General features: G+C 39.0%; 1 protein-coding gene across 15 annotated transcripts in view; it reads left to right on the top strand.

Moving 5' to 3' along the window:
• The window catches only part of TRAF3 (TNF receptor associated factor 3), a 70,202-nt gene that overhangs the window by 13,975 nt on the left and 33,880 nt on the right, over positions 1-22,347 (top strand). For 6 of the 15 annotated variants that reach the window (XR_007631446.1, XM_050335431.1, XM_050335444.1 and 3 more), the window contains 3 exons: positions 700-6,734; positions 7,211-7,354; positions 21,455-21,711. Coding sequence is in view for 14 of the 15 variants with exons in the window: in XM_050335431.1 (XP_050191388.1) it covers positions 21,470-21,711 (242 nt within the window). In the remaining variant the exon portion in view is untranslated. The other 9 variants (XM_050335438.1, XM_050335440.1, XM_050335434.1 and 6 more) reach the window with 8 other exon arrangements.

Genomic DNA, 22,347 nt, shown 5'->3' with positions numbered 1-22,347 from the left:
TTGTAAATCCATTCTGACTGTTTCACTAGTACATTCACTAGCATATTTCACTACACATTCACTAGTAATTTTCAACAGGAATAAAACTGGTTGTTTAAACGTCTTCAGTTCTTAGTGCCACCGTTCAGAAATGGCAGTGATGGGCTGGCCAAAATTTTATGTTGGCTAATAGGTTTTAATACCATTTGATGGTAGTCTAAAAACCCCCTCTGCTTTCAGTGTTGGCATTTCCATTCTTTAATATCGGAATGTAAACTGTTTCTGTGCTGAAAAGGTTGAAGTACAGTAGCCAGTAAATTTAGACCCGTGTTGTGAAATGGAGCATGCATCTCAGATAGTTTCTTTTCTTGGTTTTGGTTTAGGTTAACAGAAGTATCTTTACATCTGCAGTTTCTGGAAATTTTAGAACACTCTGAACCTCTGGCCAATAAAAATTTTCCCATTATGTAAAACATTCTTGTAGATTAGCTTGACTCACTAAGTGGTGGTAATGGTGACTTCCTCCATGAGGTAAATAGGCTTCTGCAATTTTCTAGTGAACTAGTAAATCTCAGTGCAGCTTTTTGATTTGCTATAGTTTGTTATGGTTTGATGCAACCTTAACCTACTATTTCACTTTTCTGCCTTCAGGCTTTTGAGAATTGTTTTTGTATGTTAATAGGAGATGCTTGAAACCGACTTGACTTGTTTGTTTCCCAGCAGGAAAGCCTGAGTGCTTAGGCTTTAACTGAATCAAGACCAGCTCTCAGCAGTGGGAAACAATATATTAATCTATTGGAAGCACAGACTGCAGTCTTGTGTGTCACTGGGGTTTGTGTTGTGACTTTTTTTCATGTAAACAGGTAGGTAGGAACAATTCTTCTGCTGTATATATTTTTAATATGTACATTTAGAAACCTCATGATAGTTGTGTGAGTTGGGGTTTTTTGTTGGGGTTTTCTTTTTTTTTTTCTTTTTTGGAAGTATTTGTATCATTGCATGAAACTGTAAAGTACCTTGCTCTCCTTTGTGTTTTGATATCTTTAAGTTGATGGTATTAATTTTACAAATCGTCTTCAGTGCCTGGACTTGTTTTAGTTATGAATGGGGGTTATACCTCAAAAGTCAAAACAAGTTTCATTCTCATTTCTGTAAGTAAACCCTCTTTTAGCCTTGTTCTTTCTTGTTCTGTGTCTTCCACACAATCAGAATGGACTATTTAGCAAGTTCTTCATTCTCTGCCTGATGGACTTAAGTTGCATGATAGTATATGGAGGCTTGTTTTTTATAAATACTTTGTTTGTTTAATCAGTTGTATTTGCAAGGAAGGTAAGCAAATTATTATCTCCATTTCCTCCCCTGCCAAAAAAAAAAAAAATATTTCCTTCAGATTTTTGATTTCAAATAGACTAAAAATATGATTTGAACTCATAGGTGGTAGCCAGTTACCTCAGTCAGCCAAACCTAATTTGGAAAACTACATTATACCTTAGTTGCAAGAGGAGAAAACATCTCAAATCTTCTAACCAGTACATTAAATATGCTTGGGGTTGTGCTTTCCTTCCTTGTTCCACTCTGCTTTTTCTGGAGTTTGAAAGGAAATGATGCCTCTACAAAAAAAAAAAAAAAGTTAGTCCTGTTTGCCTTCAGTTTAAGCTTTAAATTAGGAATGGATAAAAGAAGTGAAACGTGCCCCTTTCAACTTCTTGACATGAACGAAATTCATCAATCCTTCAGGTGAGTGATGGGGGTTGTGTCTTTGGAGAGTAGCAGCAGGTGATTCTCTGGGTCTACTCCGTGGCCTGTTGCTCAGAACAGGTGCAACTTTATAAAGCTGGAAGGTAGAGAGGCTCTTTTGTGTGGAAATGGACAAAAATAAGCTTTTTAGTATGCTAATACTGGACAATGTGTTAAGCACTGTGACTAAGAACTTCTTGTCAGTAATAAATTATGTGAATTAGTGATGCTGTTCATATACAGAAGTTCATGTTTCTGTCACAATAAGTTCTTTTTGTAGATTCACATAACAGTATGACAAGTCCTTTCTAGGTTGTGATTTAGATGTAGCATCTGAAGAGTGCAGGAAGAGGAAACAGTCTGCTGGAATGACTGGATACTCTGTTGGCCTTTTCTCTTTCTCACCTTTCCACTCTGCACTGTGAACCATTTTTGAAGCAGACTTGATATCTTTGTGCAAGATTTTTTAGCTTGGCCATGTCTTCTAACCTACTGCTAGGTGTTTGGCATTTTTTTTTCCTGAGAAGTGCAGTGTGCACACCAGTTCCTGGTGTGTGAATGCCAGCCAGAAAGCAAATAGACTGTCTTCAAATAATTCTCACTGTCCTGAAGCAGGATAGGTTAAGAAGTGTTAAGATGCTAGTCTTAGACTAACTGCAGAAACCACAAAATAATTAGAGATCTTATTTTATCATTTAAGTTTGGTTTTTAGGGGAAAGGGATGTTTTTGGTCCTCCTTCTTCCCAGCTTTATCAAGCTACAATTATGTTTGTGTATTCCTTATTTTTAGTTATTTTTTTCACTTTTGGCAGTTCCCAGCTTAAGACTGGAGTCCTATTGTACAAGGTAATCCATGTACAAGTATGTGAAGAGATGGGAACTTGGTAGGCATCCAGGTAAGATCGGAGAAAGGGGATCTGCTCCTCACTGAGGGAGAACAGAAATATACAGAAGTGCTCTAAGTCATGCAGAAAGTCTGATAGCTTTGCTGATGGTTTTGGTTTTTTTCTTCTGTTTCAAAGCCAACAGGTCTTTTCCCTTTTTCAAATCCGTGATCATATTTTTAAAATGTGGTGCGTGATGTGGTCCGCAAACCAGGGAAGATACCTGAAGCTGCATATGACCTTTAGTGATAAATTATTTTCAACAGAGACAAGTTTAAAATAAAACTAATTAAAACTTTGTTTAGGAGCCTAAACTGAGTATATATTGTCAATTACAGGAATTTCAGTGTTAACTAAGCCATGTTAGAAGAAAAATTGTAAAACTACTGTTTTAGTGAATGGAAATTCGGGAACCCCTGTGAAGAATAAGCAAAGGACTTGTGCATAGCAGTGAGAAATTAATCTTCCTCCCATCTGTTAGTGGGGGAGTGGGTGGTAGTTATGTTCATTGTGTCTTTGAGTCTGCATCTATGTTGCCCATTATGTTGGCCTTTTAAAGAAAAGGTAAACCTTGTGAAAACACGGCACTAAAACCAGCCAGCCTTTGCAATGCTTTGGGTCAAATCCCCAAAGGAGGCATCTACCTCTAAATTCTCTCATTTCCTTTCTGCTTATCCCCATATACCATGCTCTGATTGCTGGCTACTGCCCCTCTCCTGGGGGCTGCAGCAGAAGGTGGGGAGGTGCCAAAGAGCTGCTGGAGGTTTCTGAGCTTTCCATGTCGTTGTCAGCGTGTTTTCAGCCCTGCCTAATGCTCCTGTGAGGCCCAACTAGAGAAGATTGGGCAAGATCCTCCCCAAAGAAGGACCTGGATCTCCAGGAATAATAGATTGCTAATGGTAGGCAGCTGGGCTGCGATGAGCTAAAAGATCTGGCCTTGAGCCTGGCTCTGCAGGATGCAGAGGGAAGGAGGGGTGGAAAGCAGTGATGAGCCTATTATTTCAAATGAGCCAACAACTGGCTGATTGACACTGAGGGCTCATTGTTGCTCCCTTTCCTCTTAAACACAGCTGTGGAGAATGAAGAAGTTGGGGCGCAGGGGGAGAGAGAAAAAAAAAAAAGGTTACTCAAATTATAAATTAGACTCTTAGTGTCCAGAGAGGCAATGGGCATTAATTAAAAAAAAAAAAAAATCTGTCTGAATACAAGAAAAACTTTTGCCTGGGGGTGTTCAAACACTGCAACAGGCTGCCCTGAGTGGTAGTAGAGTCATTCTCTGTGCAAGTACTCGAGACCCAACGGGTCACTGTGCTGAGCAGCTGCCTCTGTCTGACCCTGCTTGAGCAGAGGGGTTGGACTGGATGGTCTCCAGATGTCCCTTCCAACCACTGCCCTTCTGTGAAAGCTTCTTTAATATTTAGATGTAGTCTTTAGCTGCTGTTGTGGAACACTTGGGAAATAATTACAAATGCCCCTGCTGGGCACTTGTCCCACAAATGCTGCTGCCGTGTAATCACAGCAGTTTTAATTGTATAGGGAAAGCATCCAAGTGCTAAGTAGTTAATTGACTAAACTCCTTGATTTAGGCAGCAAAGGCAAAAAAAAATCCACCAGCATCACTCCCCCTCCCTGAACCTAGAAAATCCCCAAACACCCTAAACCTTAAAAGACTTTTTAAAAAATTCCTTAAAATGTTATGGTTATGAGAATAAAAGGTAGCTTTAATGTAACGTAAAGAAACAAAATTATTTATTATCTTCCACCAATTCCTTGCAGTTTTGCCTACTATCCCCAAATTATCCTATGAAAAATGAAGTAAAAAATAGTCAGGAGCGTGAGAGGAGGAACAGCAGAGAGAAGGCAAAGAGAACCCACCAAACTCTGCAGTTCCTTCCTTTCAACCCACAACTAGAAAGACATGAGATGATTTGAGTGAACTTTCCTGTAGCTGTATTTCTTTCCTGGGCTCTTTCAGCCCTCCCCCGTTTGCATTTTACACAGCCCTCAGAAAGACTGCAGTGCAGTGGTTGGCAAGAAAGGAATTACTAGGAGGGAAAATCAAGCTATGGTGGCTCCTCTTACAGTGTTGGTGTTGCTGAGATCTGCATTTTTGGAGGAGGTAATGAAAGGCTGCCTTTGGGTTTCCAGTTCGGAAATCTGAATGCTTGCAAAAAAGGATGTGGATAAGATTTCATTAAACGTCCCTAGAGTGTGCATGGCATGCTGGACAGCCACTAAGTTCACTGATGCAGTGGTTTGGGTTTTTTTCTTGACAAAACACCTGCAGTTTCTGCCTAATACTTTTGTTTTTAATCCTCTGTGCTCAGAGAGTGGAGAATAAGGTAAGGTGCTTTTTGTTGCCTAACATATAAAGGATAATGGAAGTAATTTCTGCATGTTGTAGCATGCAACAATAACTGTGTTTGTTGGATAGTAAAAGTTTTGATTACCTTTTTTATTGCTTGTAACTCATTGAAATTCTTTGTAATAAATTCCGTGAATTATCTAGTATATTAAAGCTAAGAAACAGTTATTTGTACTTCATATGTTTTAAAAGATTTTTTTTTAGTCAGTTTTCATTCTGGTTATCCAATATAATAAGGAATTATTTTCAAGAACAATGTTCTGGGAATGTTCCTCTTTTTATGTTAATCTTAAGAGCTAAAAACCTGATCCTTTCTCTGCCTTATCGATATCTTTGGGGTTTTTTTAATAACAGAATTTTAAGGGTATAGCGCTGTCATAATGCTGCTGTTCAGCTGTGGAGTGCACTTGTTCAGGAAGAGTGAAACTTTGGAGGCGCCTGAATTCTCTGTGATTTGGAAGGGGTTGGTTGGTGCATTGGGAGGAAAAGGAGAGGCTGAACGTGCAAAACTCCCTGTGCTAAATTCAGATTTATAGCTAAGAATTCAAATGAATTAGCCGACATAATTGGTGTCTGAACTCGGGATGGGAGCTTACAAGTTTTGGAACTTCGGTGTCTTGCTGATGTACTGTATAAATGTTTAGTACAGAAATTTTACTTCAGTTGTGACATCTATAGGAATTATGGGCTGATTTGTAATTTATATACTGTTCTGGTGGGGAAAGTGTTGTACAGTTGCAGATCTCCTTTTTGTATGAGTAAGCACTTATTCCTGTCGTTTTCGATAAATCTCACTGCTGGGCTATTTTTCCGTCTACTGTGTTTCTAGAATGAGCCAGATTGGGCTTTCCTTGGCCAGCGTTTCTTTTGCCAGAATCTGTAACCAGTCGTTAGCATGTTACTTAATATAATTACGGAAAATAGGATGTCTGCTACTTTTAGTAGCATTAGCCTTTCCTTTCTACCTCCTGAGGACCAAAGGTGAATTGTAGCATGTGACTAAGATTAAAAAAAAAGAAAAAAAATCAGAAACCCACACAAAATTACTCATTTATAGCTGTGGAAGTTCATGGCATTTCTCCTGACTAGATAAATGTTATCTTGGTCTCATGTTACAAAGTTCCCATGCTTTAGCTGTGGCAACGTGAATGAAAGCCCAGCGCGTTGAGTGGCAGGTAAGCCTTTCTGTGACTGACTGACCTTCCGTAACCAGCTCTGTGTAACTGCTGAGGCTGACCCATCTTCGCAGCATTCTGTGCAGGATGACAGCTGGGAGCATGCTGCCGAGCTGGGCCCTTGGTGCTGGTCTGCTTAGAGTCACCTGGGAACATCACCTCTGCCCTGGCACCACGGAATAGCTGCTCACATCTGTCAGAGTTCACTGACGCTGTGGCACTCTGTGGTAGGTGGATGCAAACTTTGTTGGCAAGAGCTGAGAAACTGAAATTCTTGTAAAACGTGGTTTGAGTGTATATTGTAAATGGCCAGGTGAGGTTACTGCTGCGTGGTTACAAAATATTGGCCTTGATGTGTAAATATGAGAGAGACTGCAGGGACTTCGATGGTGTGGGCACTGTCGTGGTATTTGTTGCATCTGAACTTTACTATCACATTTAGGAATGCACATTGATAGACACTGATAAAGATTTGTATTATGCTTTCAGACTATTTTCTTCTTTTTCTCTGTGCCTGTGAAAGTTCCAGGATCAAACAACCTTTCCCAAATCAAGTTGCTTCCTTCTAATGATCTCTTGGAATATTGTCATAGGGTGGGTTTTTTTTAAGAAACACTCTGCAGAACAGTTAATTATTTTCCCAGAATTGTGCTGATGTTTTCAAATGGAATTTGTCAGACTGTTTCCAAGAAAATGGCACTGCTTTGAAGACTTTATACAGTCTGTAATGATACACAGTGTATCTGGGTGGAAAGGTTTGTGTGTGTGTGAAACCAGAAACAGCTGTGATTTTTACTTTGTGCATGTCCTTCTTTAATGCTGTTTTGTTGAAAGTCCTTTGTGAATAATGGTGGAAGAGAAGAAAACAATGGTTTAAAACTCATGTTGATAAGTTACGTGTAATGATCTCTGTTATTTATCTTAGATTATTTTTTAAATTTATCATAAGAATTAGTTTGATACTTCTTCAGTTTCATTAGAACCAACCAACCCAGCTTAACAAATGCTGGGAAGCCTGTTACAGGGTTTTTGAATGAAGGTAATATAACTCAAACTTTTTCTTTCTTCAGGGCAAAGAAAGAAACCAGGCAGACTGTAGCAAAGCTCCCCTTATTGGCACGAGTAAAGAGAACCCTAACAGAGCATTGAGAAAGCCTATTCTTCTTTCTCCTCAAGCTGCGGATCAAATGAGATTCAAATAAAACAAAGGAAATGTAAGCAATCAGAGAGTCTTCCAAATCTGGGGGAAGGGAGGAGTATTAGTGTGGGAAGAAAAGAAGTATAGAGGTTTTGATCAAGAAAGCTGTTGCACAAACTTTGGAAATCAAGAGCTTTTTAAAGCTAACAATTCTCCTTTTAATGTTAGACTCTCTTCAGTTGCCTGTGAAGGAAAATTGTTATGTGAGAAGGAGCATATAATTTTCAAACTGATAGAAAGTTTACCTGTTAGCAGATAGTGAGTGAAGAGGTTAGAAAAAGCAGTAATAACAAAGGTTGGGCAAGAACTGTCAAGGTTTTCAGCCTTTATGCCGTCCTGGCAGCAACTGTGATACCGATGAGGTATTTGAATTGAAAGTGGTATTGTAACCTGTTCTTAAGGTGAACCTTTTCTAAAGAGTAGATTCTAAGAAAATACATCTGTTTTATGGGATCGTGTTGCTGCTAGTTGTTTGGACACTCACCTTTAATCTTTTAATGCTTGTAACCGGTGGGTTGCTTGAAACCACGTTCCCATATATGGCGTATTCTGTGGTGGCACTGCCACTGCTTTGTGTGACCGTGATCCGGTAAAATTCCTGCTTTTGTTTTTAATGTAAGGTTTTTTTGGCAGCTGGGAAAAATCCCAGATTTGTCAAGCGTGAAAATTCTGATAGCATTGGATAAACTTTGAAGGAGATTTATTTGGAATTACAGCTTGATATACTTTCTCTCGTAGGTTTCTTTTGCCTTCAGTTTGGGCGCATGGCTGAACTGAGCTGTACTCAATCCAGACTTCATGAGCTTGCTAGCTAAGGGTTAGGAGACATATTGCTGCTACATTTATTAAGGAGTTTGTGATTATTTTCTGTTAATTTATTTTTTTCCTCCTAAAGCATGAATATTTGGATAGAAAAGAACATTTTGCCTGAGCGGTCTTTTTACTGCATTTTGAAGTAGATTCTTAGGATTCAAGCAGAATATTTTTCTACTTACATCCCATCTCAGAGTTTACTGGAAATCTCCATTTTGCTTTGTTTTTAATTCATTGTCTAGTTATACACATAATATTTCCTCCTTACATCAAAAATGTAATACAGCCTTTTGTGAGGATGAACATTTATTTTGATGACCTTGATCTCAATTTTTGTGTGCAATCCATTCAGCATTTCACTGCTGCTATGACAAAAGATAGATGCCAGGAATATATATTGTAAAAATCTCTGTTGGTAATTTTTGTGCTGTGCATCAAGATAAAACCTGAATGTGGTAGTGGAGGGCTTGATTGAAACTACTGGTCAAAGCTCAACAGATGAGAGAAGAAAAGGGGCAGTATAAGGATGACTCATATATACTCATATAAGCATATGAGTACAAAATTTTGTATTAAGAGGTGAACTCTTATGTGCTTATTATATTCGACTTATATCTGGAGATTGTTTTAAAAAACTGGGTAATGACATATCAATAAAGATTTAAAATTTTCTTGTCCTCTTTCAGCTGATCTTAAAATACTGTGGATTTGCCTTAATTACATCTGTTGTTGGCCCTCTATCTTCTGTAAGCACGCTAATGAAATCTCTTACTTCAGTGAGACACAGAAGCTGTTGGGATTGATAACATATCCTTGTTCCAAAATGGAATAGCCTTCACTTTTACTAATCACAGCTATCTCCAGCACAGCTGTCAGCAAATAAGTATAACTCTGGTGCAGTCAATACCCAGGAGAATAAATTAGTGAAACTATATGAAGAAAAAAATGCAGTGTGAGTTTACATATACCTAGTTTAATAATTTTTTTTCCCCATGAATAACTGTCCCAAATAGTGGAAAATCGTTAGAAAAGAACAAAACCAACCAAAACCCAAGTTTTGACACTATATGATTAACCTGCAGAACTCACTGATCTGTGATAACAGTAAGAATTTTCTGCTCTTGGCCTCAAAATAATTGCTTGTAAGGCTAGCAGCTATATAGAGGAAATGGGAATCACCCTTAACAGATGCTTTGGAGCTACACTTTTTCCCTTTTTTTTCCCTCTTGCCTATCCACTAATGTGTTGTAGGTGCTGTATAATGATGGAAAAGAAACCCAGGAACTGGTTTGTGCCTGGCTTCATGGATCCACATTACAGCATTTTATGTGTATTTTGGGACTTTATGTAGAAAGTGCATTTATATATGTTCTGAACTGAATTAAATTTGACACTTTTCTGGGGGCTTTTCTAAAGGCAGCAGTAGAAGAACTTCCAAAACAGTGTGCAGCAGATAGAAGAAAGGATTCTTCAGAGAAGCATTTACAGTGTTAAGGTGGCAGTTCTCCTTATAGAGAGAGATATGGGTGTGTTGACCTCTCTAGCTGTTTGTCTATAATATCATGCCTAATGTTTTAGGATCCTGAAATTGCTTCATAAGATCATAAGGCATTGGAGGGTTCAGTTTAGTTGGAAAGCATCATGAGAAAAAATCTCTTATGAAACTAAGAAGGGTGGGCAGGTGATTTCTTCTTATCCAGACTTCTAGGAGGATTTAGAGTGGTGACAAATCTCACTTAGAAGAGTCTAAAAATAATACTTCCTACTGATGTAGAATACTTCAGGCCAGGGATGCTATAAAAGGTAGGCAATGCTTTGCTTATTTTACAGTTTAATGGGAAATGAAGTGGTAAAGTCTTAAAATCGTGTAGCCATTCAGTAGAATTTGGGGAAAAAAATCCAGACCACTGCTGTAATACTGGAAGCTTCATTGCCTAGATACAGGTTATTTACAAAAAGTGGGGAATCAGCGCTGTTTCCTTTGAAATGTCATTAGCAGTACAACATCCTATAAGCTCTAATCTTAGAACTTAAGCCCCTTGCTCTAACAGTGGGTGTCTTCTGCATACTTTTAAAACTGGCATTTGCTCCAGTTGGAAATTATTCTTTGCATTCTGCATATCTAGACTGTGCCTATGTGAATGTTTATAATGCAAACAGATAGTCTGATAGTCTTTATGAGCGTAAATTCTCCAAGGAATCTCTCAGTATTCTCATTTAGTTTCTAGTGTAACACCTGGAGGCTTTCAGGTTTGAATTTTCAAAAATAAAAATGCATGTTTAAATGTTAGATTGCCATTAATACATTAAACAAAATTGCTGTATTCAGTATTTATTTGGTAGAGGTGAACATGATTTCATTAATATTAACTAGAGAAGCCCTCAGGCGTTAAGCATGCAAAAAGAATTTTCAGCTAAAAGTGTCAACTTCATATTCCAAATCTGAAGACATAAGTCTCTTTAAGCCTTGTGGATGGTGTGGAAAGCACCAGTTTTAACATGTCTCTGAAGCAGCAACAATGCTGTAACAGTTATACCAGAAGTTTCTTGGAAAGGTTGCTATCACTTCTGTTAACTTTTTTGGCTGTGTAGCAGTCAAACAGCACTGGTTTTTAGGTGGTGATGTGAAATTCAGTCAGAAAAGTGTACAAGTTACTCTTAAAATCTTCACATTAAGTATATTGTAGAAGGATAACATTGTCATCGATTTTTGTTAATTCTCTTAAGCCAGTGCAAGAGAAACCTTCAAAAGGACCTGGGGTTTTTTTAAACCTTAATAGTATCCAGTCTGAGCCAGTGCTGTAGAGATGGCTTGTTCTCAGGATGTCAGTGGTATCAATTGATCTGAAACCTCCAGATCAGCAGTTGATATAAACCTGCAGGCATCAAATACAAGATTTAAGGTTGGCAAGACAAAATAATAAAGTAGTTTGTTATCTGGGAAAGTAATCACAAAGAAAAGAGAAACTAAAAGAAACTGGGAGAGAAACTAGGAAATTGCAAGCAGGTTCCAGACATTGGTCGTAGAAATAGGATATAAACAGTGAAGTATAAAGTGCAGACACTGAAATCACTGAAGTTAAGCTTGCTGTCATTTCTGAGTTAAGTGGACAATGTTTTTATCTTCCCTCACATTCTGATAAATAATAAAATGTAGGCAAATGACAAGAGTTACTCTTAATCTCTTTTTTCCTTTTCCTTCCTGAATAAGAAGTAATGGCTTCAGACGAAGGTAAAGACATCATGTAGAGTGGTGGAAAAATTCACTTAAGATTAGTGAGAGGTTGTGCATGAATGAGTGTCTTCCAGGCAGTTCAGTGTTAAATATTCTGGTGATGTCACTTGCTGTTGTTAATTTCTAGAGTTTGATTAGTATTTAGGGCAGTGTGAAAAAGTATTTCTTTCTTACCTGTGTTCATAATGTGCTGTAGTCACTGGGATAAAATGGGAGAGCAGAAAATGTTTTATGTGGGTGAGTTAATTTCCTTAGAAGACAGGATAGATAGATTTTTTTGAGCTTTGGATGTAGGCTTAGAAAACATACTTTGGTTAGAGTGGAAAGAATTTCATGTGGAAGTGAGATGCTGTGCTCTCAGTTTTCTGGTATGGTCATTTTTAGTTCTACAGTTCTTGGTTTCAGTGTTGAATTCAAAAAGTTCAGAGCCATATTTCAAGTTGCATTCTGTTTCATTTACCAGCTTCCTCTGAACTCTCCTGTGTTCAGAATTTCCTGGGAGGATTATTTTTGTTAAAGATGAGCTGCATTTTAAAATTAATTAAGTAATATTTTGTGGGGATTCTTGAGAAGGCAGTTTAGCTGTAATTATTCTTAATAAGCCTCTTGTGAAGTGCTTTGGGTTTTTTTCTTTTTGTTTGCTCGTCTCTGACACCTTTGCCTTCACATACTTTCATCTAATAATTTTAGAAGATGAGGTAAAAAATTTTAAGACAGGTAGTACCTCTGCTGAGATTTCAAGGCTGGATTCATTAAGAGACAGCACAGATGCGCTCTGTCAGGAACTGGCAATGCAGAAAGTATTCTTCAGGCACTTGGCAGACAGCAGAGTAGATAGATAGACTCTGATTTGAAGAATGTGTTGCTATTCTGATAGACTTCTGAAATTTTGTTAGATTTGAAGCTGAAGATCTCTTTGATAAAGTGGAAAAGAATAACATCGATCGATAGGTCTTGGTTTAAAAAAAAAAAAACAAAACCAAAACCAAAAAGGTTGAAAATAACTTTAAAAGATAGCAAGGATTTCTTGATTCCTACTTGGTAGTTTCAGAAATAAAGAGACTTTGGGGTCTGAAGTTGCTATAATTTATAAGCGACTTGTTTCTGATAATCATGCAGCTGATTTTTCTTGAAGGCAAACCTTGGGAGGAAAAGGGGACTGGACTGGATCACTAGAGGGTGACACATCTTTTTCTAGGACTGTATGCTTGAGCCAGAACGACTTGGATGTGCCATCAGCCTTAACCCTTGTTGATCCTTGTTAGGATTTGTCATGACTGGTTCAAAGTTACTGTTGCCCAGTCATAGAAGTCAGAAGTGGGAAACATAGTGAGTGACTTCTCTTTTGAGTGTCTGTGATTTGTCATTGCCACTTGTAACATGTGAACCAGGGAGTTCTATGCCATGCAATAAAAGCAAAGGAAGCACCAGGCTTGCTGTAAAACAAGAAGTGGAGGAAATCTGGACTGAGGGAAATAGCTTTCCATAAAAACAGAGTATTCAGAATGCAAATATAAGCTGTTTCTTTCCTATTTTTCTCTTCAAAGGACATATAAACCCATCTTGTAAGAGGATTCTACCTTTAATTTCAAATATGATTTTCATGGTGTTTCCCAGAATATTCTATCTAGATATTTTTCTTCTGTGGTAGATAGAACTTTTCTTTTGTAAACAGAGCCACAAGTTTAAAAAAACCCAACTCATAGTGTTTATCCACTTCCTCCACAAAGGACTGTCATATGTATCTCCATCATGGACTTCCCCTGATCAGCAGAGGAAGAGATTAAAGTACACTTTTTTCTGTGATCATCTGATCATCTTTTGATCTTTCATATTCATTATCTGCTTCTACTAAAAGCCTTGCATAGAAATACAGATCCCAGCTGGGGCTTACCTTCATAGGTGAAATGCAATAGCCTTGTCTGTGGGTGCAGGAGAGAAAAGAGAAGCGGAATTGGAATTCAAAATGCAGAAGAATACTCGCAGTGAGCTTGGACAGCATTTCTCTTACTTGTTGTCTTGTGACCCAGGCTTTCAAAGCTTAAGATGTCTTTTGATTTCTAAAAGATGCTTTTGATTTCTTGCACTTCAAATGACTTTATACTGTATTTTGGTAGCCCACTGAGGTTACAAAGTAATTACTGAGAGCTGTAGATAGCAAGCATAAGTCAAAATACAAACACTTTGTTTTTCATACTGCCTCAGGCTGAATCTTAAAGCTGTTTGTCCAACCAATTTGTCATGATTCAAAGGAATGCTGTTAACTTTCAAAAAAATAATAGCTGAACATAGTGTCACATAAAACCCATCTTCCCTTAATTGCACTGACTTTTCTGCTGTCTTTTTTTTATAGATAAAAATTATTTCCTTTTAAAGTTGTGGGGTTTTCTTTCTCCCATCCTGTGCAGTATGTGTTAGACTAAATGTTAACTCTACAACATAATATTAGATAATTACTAAGAGTGTAAGTCCCTGGGCTCTTGGGCACTCTGAATTACATTAATACTATGTTGTTATTTATAAATATTTTTATTCTCATCTCCTAATGTTGATTTAATTACTTTCCCCATCTATCCTCTATTTAGAATCTAGAAATTTGTCACACTGAGCAGGAGGGAGCATATGTTAGAACTGTTTTCATGAAAGCATAGTCCAGCAGGCTTGCTAAATTGAGTCCCCTTGTATACTGGCATGCTGTTTTGTTTAATCCTTTAAGACGCTTCTCATGAAAGTGTAGACTCGTTATTGAAAGAAACAGAGCCAAGGAAAGTGGTAAGTTAAATTAATAAAACAACATGAGCCGTAGCTTACCATTCCTTTTCATCTCTTCAGTCATCTTGCAAACTAGAGCATGGGAATTACGCAATGCTTGCGATTCGAGTGACATGCACGGTTCTTCCTTTGCAAGAGTATCAAGATAGCATCTTTTGATTACACTTCCAGTTTTCTAGGTCAGATAGGAAAAGGAGGAATAGCGCATACCTTCCAAGCCGAAAACAGTTTTGCACTTAGTTCGGTAACTTCTACAGTCTTAGAGCTCTTGGAGATTGTGGTGGAATCTGGTTTAGTTGCTTGAGAACGTAGCAGTTCATGTGTCAGAACAGCCCTTTTTCCTACCTGAGAATATCACACCATAATTGCTACAGTAAAACTCCTCACAGAGTTAAGTGCTGGGAGAGGTTGCTTGGAGAGGTTGCTGTATCCTCACCCTATTAGGGTTTGAAAGCTCAGCTGTGAACAATCTGACCTGACTTTGAAGCTGGCCTTACTCTGAACAGGAGGTTGGGCTAGATGACCTCTGGACCTACCTTCCAACCTCAGCAGCTGGGATACTGCACTGATAAGTGGCTGTGGAGAGCTTGCAAAGGGCAGATGCTTCTTGTGTGGAGAATACTAAGCGTGTGTCTTCTGTGTGTTTTCAAATGTTTGTCCTATCTGCTTATATCCAGGCACTGATTTTTTTTTTCCTGTTGATCTTCATCTGTTCTATTGTGTGAATGATCTCAAGGTCTTAGGAAGTCATGGGGCAACGTTTAAAGTAGTCAAAATACCCAATTTATTTTAACACAAGGAAAAATAAACTTTAAATATCAATGCTACTTTTATTTCTGTACAGGAATTACTTAGTATTTGAATTTATATATATGAAAGAAGATGAGGAGTGGTCTCATATTTTTTACTGTGTAAAGTTTTATTAGTGTTGGTGACTAGCAACCCTTCCCTGTCCTTCCCTACTCCCTCAGAATATTCTCTTAAAGCATATGCTGGGAATACCTAAACCTCTGGTTAGTTGGTCCTATATATGCTCTACAGAAATAGTGAATTGAACTTAAAGCATGAAAAATGCATGGAGGTAAAAATAAATAAATCAGTAGTTCTTCCCGTACAAACAAGAGGAGTGAAAGTGCCAGGACTTCTGACCTCACACAAAACAAATTTGATGGATGACTGTCTGCTTTCAAACCTGCCAGTCCAGTGCTGCCTCTGTGACAGCCTAAGTGTTTTTGTGGAGTGATTCGAGCCATTTGCATTTTATTTATCAGTTGTTCAGTGCCCCTGTCAAAACCCAAGGGTGGAGGTTTTGCCCCAGAAGGCCAGGCTGAGGTGTGGGGGTGTTGTGAGAATGGCCTTCTGCAGTTAAGACCTTTATGCTTGAGAGCTCTGGAGTCGAGATTCCCATGGCAGCCTCCCTGCCATGAGGTGTGTGCACTGGGTAAGTTGATGATATGTTGTCACCAATATACTGCTTTCAGCTTGCATTGTTGTTTTAACAAGTCATCAAGGTGTGACAGTATATGTTGCATATTATAATTGCACTCAGAAGCAGAACCAAGTCAGAAGACTTGTCTAAAAGACAGTGAAAGAAAGATGGACGTTCTTTTCAGTAAGTATGTGCTAGGAATTTATTAGAAGCTATAAAATGCTGAAATATAAGACAAAGGAAAAGTTCAGATTGTTTTAATAATTTAATTTTAAGATAAAGATTTCTGTGGGCTAACTTGAAGCAATAATTCCTGATGATGGAAAGCATGTGAGCTGGAAAGACTGAAGAGCTGAAAATACCACTGCAAGTACCTGGTTATCTGGCTCTCTGAGGATATCCTGTAGAGTACAGAAGAAAATTCTTTGAAGAGCAGTGAAACTCATGAAATCTGGTTTCCTACTAATCTGGGCTCAACATCCCTTTTCTTTTTTTTTTTTACTCCTACTGCCCCCTCCTCAAAAAAAAAACCAACAAACCAGCAAAACCCCCAAACCAACCAACCAACCAACCAAAATTAAAACCAAAACAAAAAAGCAAAACCATCCCAAAACATTCAGCCCAGCCCTGCCATTATGATATAGGAGGAGACTAAGACCATGAAGTTTGCTGGGACAGGAGGGAGCAGGTGTTGTTGGCTCATTTGGATCTAACTTTGTACTGGCTGACTGACTGATTGACCCCACAGAGGAGGTGCACTTTTGTAGCCTCTTGCTCACTGGGGCACTGCATTAAGTTTCTCTTTCTGTTCCACACATAGCTGTGCATTTTCATGAAACCTCTCTCTCCAGTTGGTTCCCAAGAGTTTTTGAGAGGCTGGGAGGAGACACAGGTGCAATCACAAGCCCTTATTCATTAAAAGCTAGACCGAAAAAAACACACTCCAGGCTACCAAAAAATGACCTAGTTAGGATGAGGTGCTGAAGTTTGTGTTGTTTTACACTTTTTAGATACTAAATATTTTGAAGAGGAAAGGTTAAATCATCTCATTGGTCACTTTTCTGCTGTGATCTTCAAGCTCCCTGTCCCACTTCAGGTTTTTCTTTCGGAGCTTAATTTAGATATTGTGCATGCAGTGCTGTTCTGTTTGAGGAACTTCTGTTTTCAGTGCAAATTGTAATTTGATCAAAAAGCTTTGCTGTCCTACAGTAATAACCAAATTAAATTGTATCATCCATTATCCTCTTCTAAGGTACTGTAATGAAAACATCTATTTCTAATAGCTTTTTGCCCTTTTTGAATTTTAAAACTTTGGCAGAAGCTTATTATTGTCAATATACTGAAACTGTCTTGCTAGGTGCCAGATCCCATGGTGCCTGTTGCAATCAAGTTTTTGGGGGTGTTTTCGATTATATAAGAGGTAATTTTTTTCTGTTTTCTTTAAGATGCAAATTTATTTTGAATTTTTATGGAAACTTAATTGCATTTCTAGGTCACAAATTGGTTTTATTCTCAAAGAGCAAATCGTAAATATAGGAGGTAATACAGAATACTCATGCAGATTTCTGGGATGTTTGCCCCATCCACAGTAAGAACAACATCCTTGCTTAAACAAGGAAAGAGCAAAATGCACTTTTGTTTGGGAACCCCCATGCTTTCTAATTCCTGGAATATCTTGGTCGGTAAACTGACTTTTGCTTCCAGTTTCTAACCCTCTGTACTAATGTTAGTATGAGTTAAGCACCAGCAAGTTGTTCTAACCTTTATTGCAGTATACACAGCCTGAAATATTAACTGAGGTCCAGCCTCAGTTCCTTGAATACCACTTGTACTGAGCAAGAGTAGTGACCAAACTGGAGCTCAGTGAGACCAGACTAGAGCAAGCAGTGTCACACATCTGATGGCCAGAACAATCCATTTCTGTTACTCTGCAGGAGGGTACTGGCATATGCTGGCTGCAGGAGAGGGGGGCTGAAAGAATGTAATCAACAGTAGACAGAACCAGCCTTTGGTGGCTGTGCCTCTTTTGATGTGCTTATCTGTCCTGAAGAGTGATTGTCCAAGACTTAGCAGTTTAAAAAGAAATGTAAAAGTCACATTCTTCCACTGCAATGACTTTTCCCAGGGATAAGAAACTGGAGCATAAGAAATATCTAGTGATTAATTAGGCATTAAGATTTAGCTTGCTGAACAAGAACTTGGAGACAAGCTTGATGGCAGCTTGCCATGCCTTTAGGAATCAGAGGCCCCTACCAGAACTGGCCTATCTTGAGTGTTCTAGCCAGGCTTCTCTCCCTGCTCCCTGGAAGTTTGTTATCTTCACTGCCGTAAGTGCACAGTGTCTTACTGAGGTGTGACTTCAAAATTGCTTCTTGTTGGCAGTTTAAAACATGATTATGGGGGTATAATCTGAGCCCTGCTGTTAAAGGTTCCTGAAAAGGAAAAGAAGCCATTGCAGATGATACCCTGTAGTGGTATGGAAACCATAACAGAAAGCTGTTTGCCGAAGGGTGGCAGCTGAAATGTTTGTACTGTCTACGCTTGTGTTTACCACTGATCCCGCATACAGATGTAAGAGCGCGTAACTCATATGCATGAGGGCACAGCTCTGTGCATACAAATCCCTGTGTGCAGTTTGTCACTTCTCCCCACCCCCTTGTGAAATGCAGCTGCTTCATTGTAATAAGGCTGTGATGTTTTTTTAAGCCCAGTTCTCTGTTGTATTTTATGAAAGTACTTAATGAATGGCTTCCTAGTTTTGCTGCATAGGAAAATCTTGGCATTCAGGGTATTGTGGAAGAGCATTCTTCACCAGGCTGGCTACTCTGGTGCTGCACTTGTTCAGCTTTTCTGATCTGACAGAATTATTCATAAAATAAATATAAAACCCAAGGCAGACAAATCTGACTGTTAGGCATATTGCATAGTGCATTTTATTTGTCAGTGTGCTTTCTGGCTGTTCTCTGTGACAAGATATCCAATATGTCAATTCCAAAAGCGGAGTCCTGTGGAGCCCTGTGCAGTTTATTTTGGTATGAAATCTCTCTTGACAGCTGACAGTCCAGCCCCGAGCAGTTTCGTATGTCTGTGAAACTCTCACCTGCTGCTCATTTGGCATTCAGTACTCTTTCTCTGTTGCATATTCTCCTGTCACCCGTGCCTGCCTCCTTGTGACTAATTATTCCATTTCCTTGAAGAAGTCATGCTTTTGGAAGACTTCACATCTCTAATGGTCTTTAGCTTCTTTATGTTTGGAAGAAACTTAATGGGGAAGCAGACATTCAGTAGTTGTGTGACTTAGGAGTTCCTTTGAGGAACTTTGTGCTCTCTTGACTTGCCAGTTCTCCTGTCAGCATCTCTTTTAGTACCTCTTTTTCTGTATTTTTTTGTGGGTCAGAAGCAGGCCATGTCTTGTTTTATTCTGTCATTTTAAGGAAAGTAAAATGTGCTGTTCTTACCAGTCAACATGTTTGAAGTTGGCTTTTGACTTCAAGAGTTGACAGAATGGTGGAGGCCTTGAATATGATTAAAAAAAGATGGAGTTGCAGGGGGGAAAGGGGCATTAGTATCTGTCTACAAATTATAAACTGGGGAACTGAAACCTTTAGAGATTCCTAAACGGCAAGTGCCAAACGAAGCTTTTCCCACAGTCGTGCACAAGAAGCAAAGTCCATGGGAAGTCCGCTCTGTTTCACTGTCACCAGTCTGGATGTTTATGGAGTTGTACTTTTTTCCCCCTCCCTTTCTAATCTCCTTTTCTCTTAGAACTTCAGCAGAGGTTCAAAGCTCATGACTGTGTTCCCTCATGTCCAGCCGTGGATGTTCAGCAGCATCGGTCATGCCTTGGGCGGTCTCTAAAACTGGACTGTTAGCTGCTTTCCTTTCTCATTCATGGTACTTCTCTTAACCTCCATGTCTCTGCCTTGTGTTCTCAACATCAATCTCATTGCTTGTGTGCTGGTTACAATCTTGAGTTGCCTCTTCAGTGTCATCATTATTTGTTGGCTTTTTTTATGCTTGCTGCTGAAACTAGCTCAGGCTTTGCTTATTTCCCTGGTCTGAAATAAGCTGAATTTCCTCATTAATGAGAAGTGTGACGTACTTGCAGTTCAGCACTGATGTTTCAGTTCTTTCAGGTATTGTTCTGTCAAGACATAAGTCTCTGTGGTCTTTGAAGAGCAGACAAGGAACAGAATAACATTCTGAATAAATTCAAATTATGGATCAGAATTTATAGTGGCCTTTCAATTAACACAGAACCTGTTTTTGAGGGGGTTTGGGGAATTGTTTTGGTGGTTTTGAATAAGACTCAGTCATTGGATCTGTGTGCTGAGTTATGAGGATGGTTTTCTTGGGCTCTCTCTGTGTTTGATGGACATACAGAGAGGCTTTCCCTGGGTTGGGGGCAATAAAGTGAGAATTCTTCACTCAACGCCTCTACCCTTGCTCAACTGGTGTTGTAAAAACATGAAATGGTCTCAGGAATGAGTCACAATGATTTTGTCTTTTGTTTCCTGTAAATAACAGCACCAGAAATCAAAGAAACTTCCTTGTCTGTTTGGTGTGCATGGAGAATTCTGTACCAAAAGTTGCATTCTGTACCAGTGCAGAAGTGATCTGCAGGAAAATACATTTTGTTAGAAGTGCATGGTTTTGGGCTTAACAGGGGAAGATAAGAGATCAGAAAAACCGTATGTAAGAGGGTTTGTGTATTTGGAATGTGAGACATTTGACTCCCTTTGCAGTATTGGTGGATATACTTTGGTAATTGGAAAGCGAACTGTGACTCATGTCTTCATTCTGCTTCTTAAAGCTGAATTATAACTGTAGCAGTTGAGGCAACTGTAGAGCAGTGGAATAGGTTTATATCTCAAGTATCAGGTAACATGGAGGCAGAGTTTGCCTTTCTCTTGTAGAGAACCAGGCATTTCTTATACATAAATTGGTGTTGTATCCTCCAACTGTGCTTTCTCCTCCATATGATGAGGTTTATTTAAGAGCACTTGCGCTTGTTTGATTATAAGATCAGCTAGGAAATTATTGAAAACACATTTTAAAACTTCATCTGGGGTATTATTCCTCTGTTGCTGTGCTAATGTTTTGCATGCTGACCTAGATGAAACATCGTCCAAGATAATAAGTACTGTAATTTACTCTTCAACTGGATTAATTATTTCCTCAGCTACCTGTCAGTTGTGCTTAGTCCTGGTAAATTAATCAAATGGCCATGGTATGTATGCTTTTCTCTGCTGTCAGTTAGACTTTCATGACCTGTTCTCTCCATGTGGGGATGTGCAATGAAAAGGTGGGAGCGTGTCTAATAAGTAAAAGCCTGTTGTATTGTTCTATAACAGACTTAAAAGCAGCGTGTCTTACACTCTGTTATTGCATGGGACAGACAGGAAGAGTTGTCAGTGGAGCCTGTATAGGACACTGATGGCTGTGTGCTTTTACAGTACCATTTGAGCAGTATCATGTGTGGTCCCGTACCAGTGCACCTCCTTCACTACACCCCTTGCTGCTTCCTCTCATGATAAAACTTCAGTCTTAAGAAGTACTTTTCAGAGAGAGAAAAAGATGGGGGAAAATCCCTTATTTATTCCTAAAGTGATTCCCATAATTAATGAACACTTTGCTTTCAGGAACAGGTTTTAATTCTTTACCTTCTAGAGCCTTTGAAAACACGTGGAGTGTCATTTGCTATGCTGAATATACTTAGGCAGTTTGTATGTATGTATTATGCTCACATGTGTGGACATGTTCTTAATGCTTTCTGGTTTTATGTAGTCTCTCAGATGCTGTATTTGTTGTATTTAAATGGCAAAGGAGGTCTTCATTTCTCAGTTTTTCTCGCTTTTCATTCACAGAAACTATCTTAGAGCATGGACACCAGTAAGAAATCAGAACCCCCTTTATCTGTAGAAATGGTACAACAAAGGGCCAATCCTGACCGCAGTCCTTCAGCGTCGATTTATGTTCCAGAGCAAGGTGGCTACAAAGAGAAATTTGTAAATGCCGTGGAAGATAAGTATAAATGTGAAAAATGTCGCCTCATCTTATGCAACCCTAAACAGACTGAATGCGGACACAGATTCTGTGAAACCTGCATGAATGCCTTGCTAAGGTATGTTTTTTGTTGTGATGGAACATATTGATACCTTTAAGTGTTGTGAACTACTGAAATTAGTGTGAACACCGTTGTGGCTTTAGGAATATGTTAAACTAACACAGGCTGCTCAAAGCAGCCTCCCGATGTTGCTCACTTGATTATTTGTTATCCATGTCCTGGTGCAAACGTTTATGCTCTGCCCTGGCTTAGGATAAGACAACTAAGCTTTCCATCAATATTGTTTAAACAGTTGTTAAAGGGGTTTAATCCTGCGTAGGATGTGTTTGGTAAGAATTTCATTCTCTGTGGAGGCTAAACAGAGTGGCTATTTCACAAGACTTCGAACATGTTTAGTTTGGTGTTGAATACACGTAGTAAATTGTGTCTTTGTGGAGAAGTGAGCTTGCAGAGGTTCCTTAGTGATGAGACCTAACATGGCTGTGGACCCAGCCTTAGAGTTGGGTGGTGGGACCCCTTGGATAAATGTAACTGCTTGTGGAGCAGTTCCCTCATAACCCTTCCAGCTGTTTGTCCTGGGACTTGTCTGTTTTGTGGATTGCAGGAAGGTCAGAAAGCCTGGCTTCTCTATTACTGAGATGCTTGGGCCAGAGTGCAAAGTGAATGATGTAGAAATGAATGCTGAGAGGTGCA

Source organism: Myiozetetes cayanensis, unplaced genomic scaffold (genome assembly GCF_022539395.1).
Source record: "Myiozetetes cayanensis isolate MyiCay16 unplaced genomic scaffold, myiCay2020 scf6-25, whole genome shotgun sequence".
Taxonomy (NCBI): Eukaryota; Metazoa; Chordata; class Aves; order Passeriformes; family Tyrannidae; genus Myiozetetes; species Myiozetetes cayanensis.
Note: the sequence above shows the minus strand (reverse complement) of the source record. Positions and strands in the feature narration are given on the sequence as shown.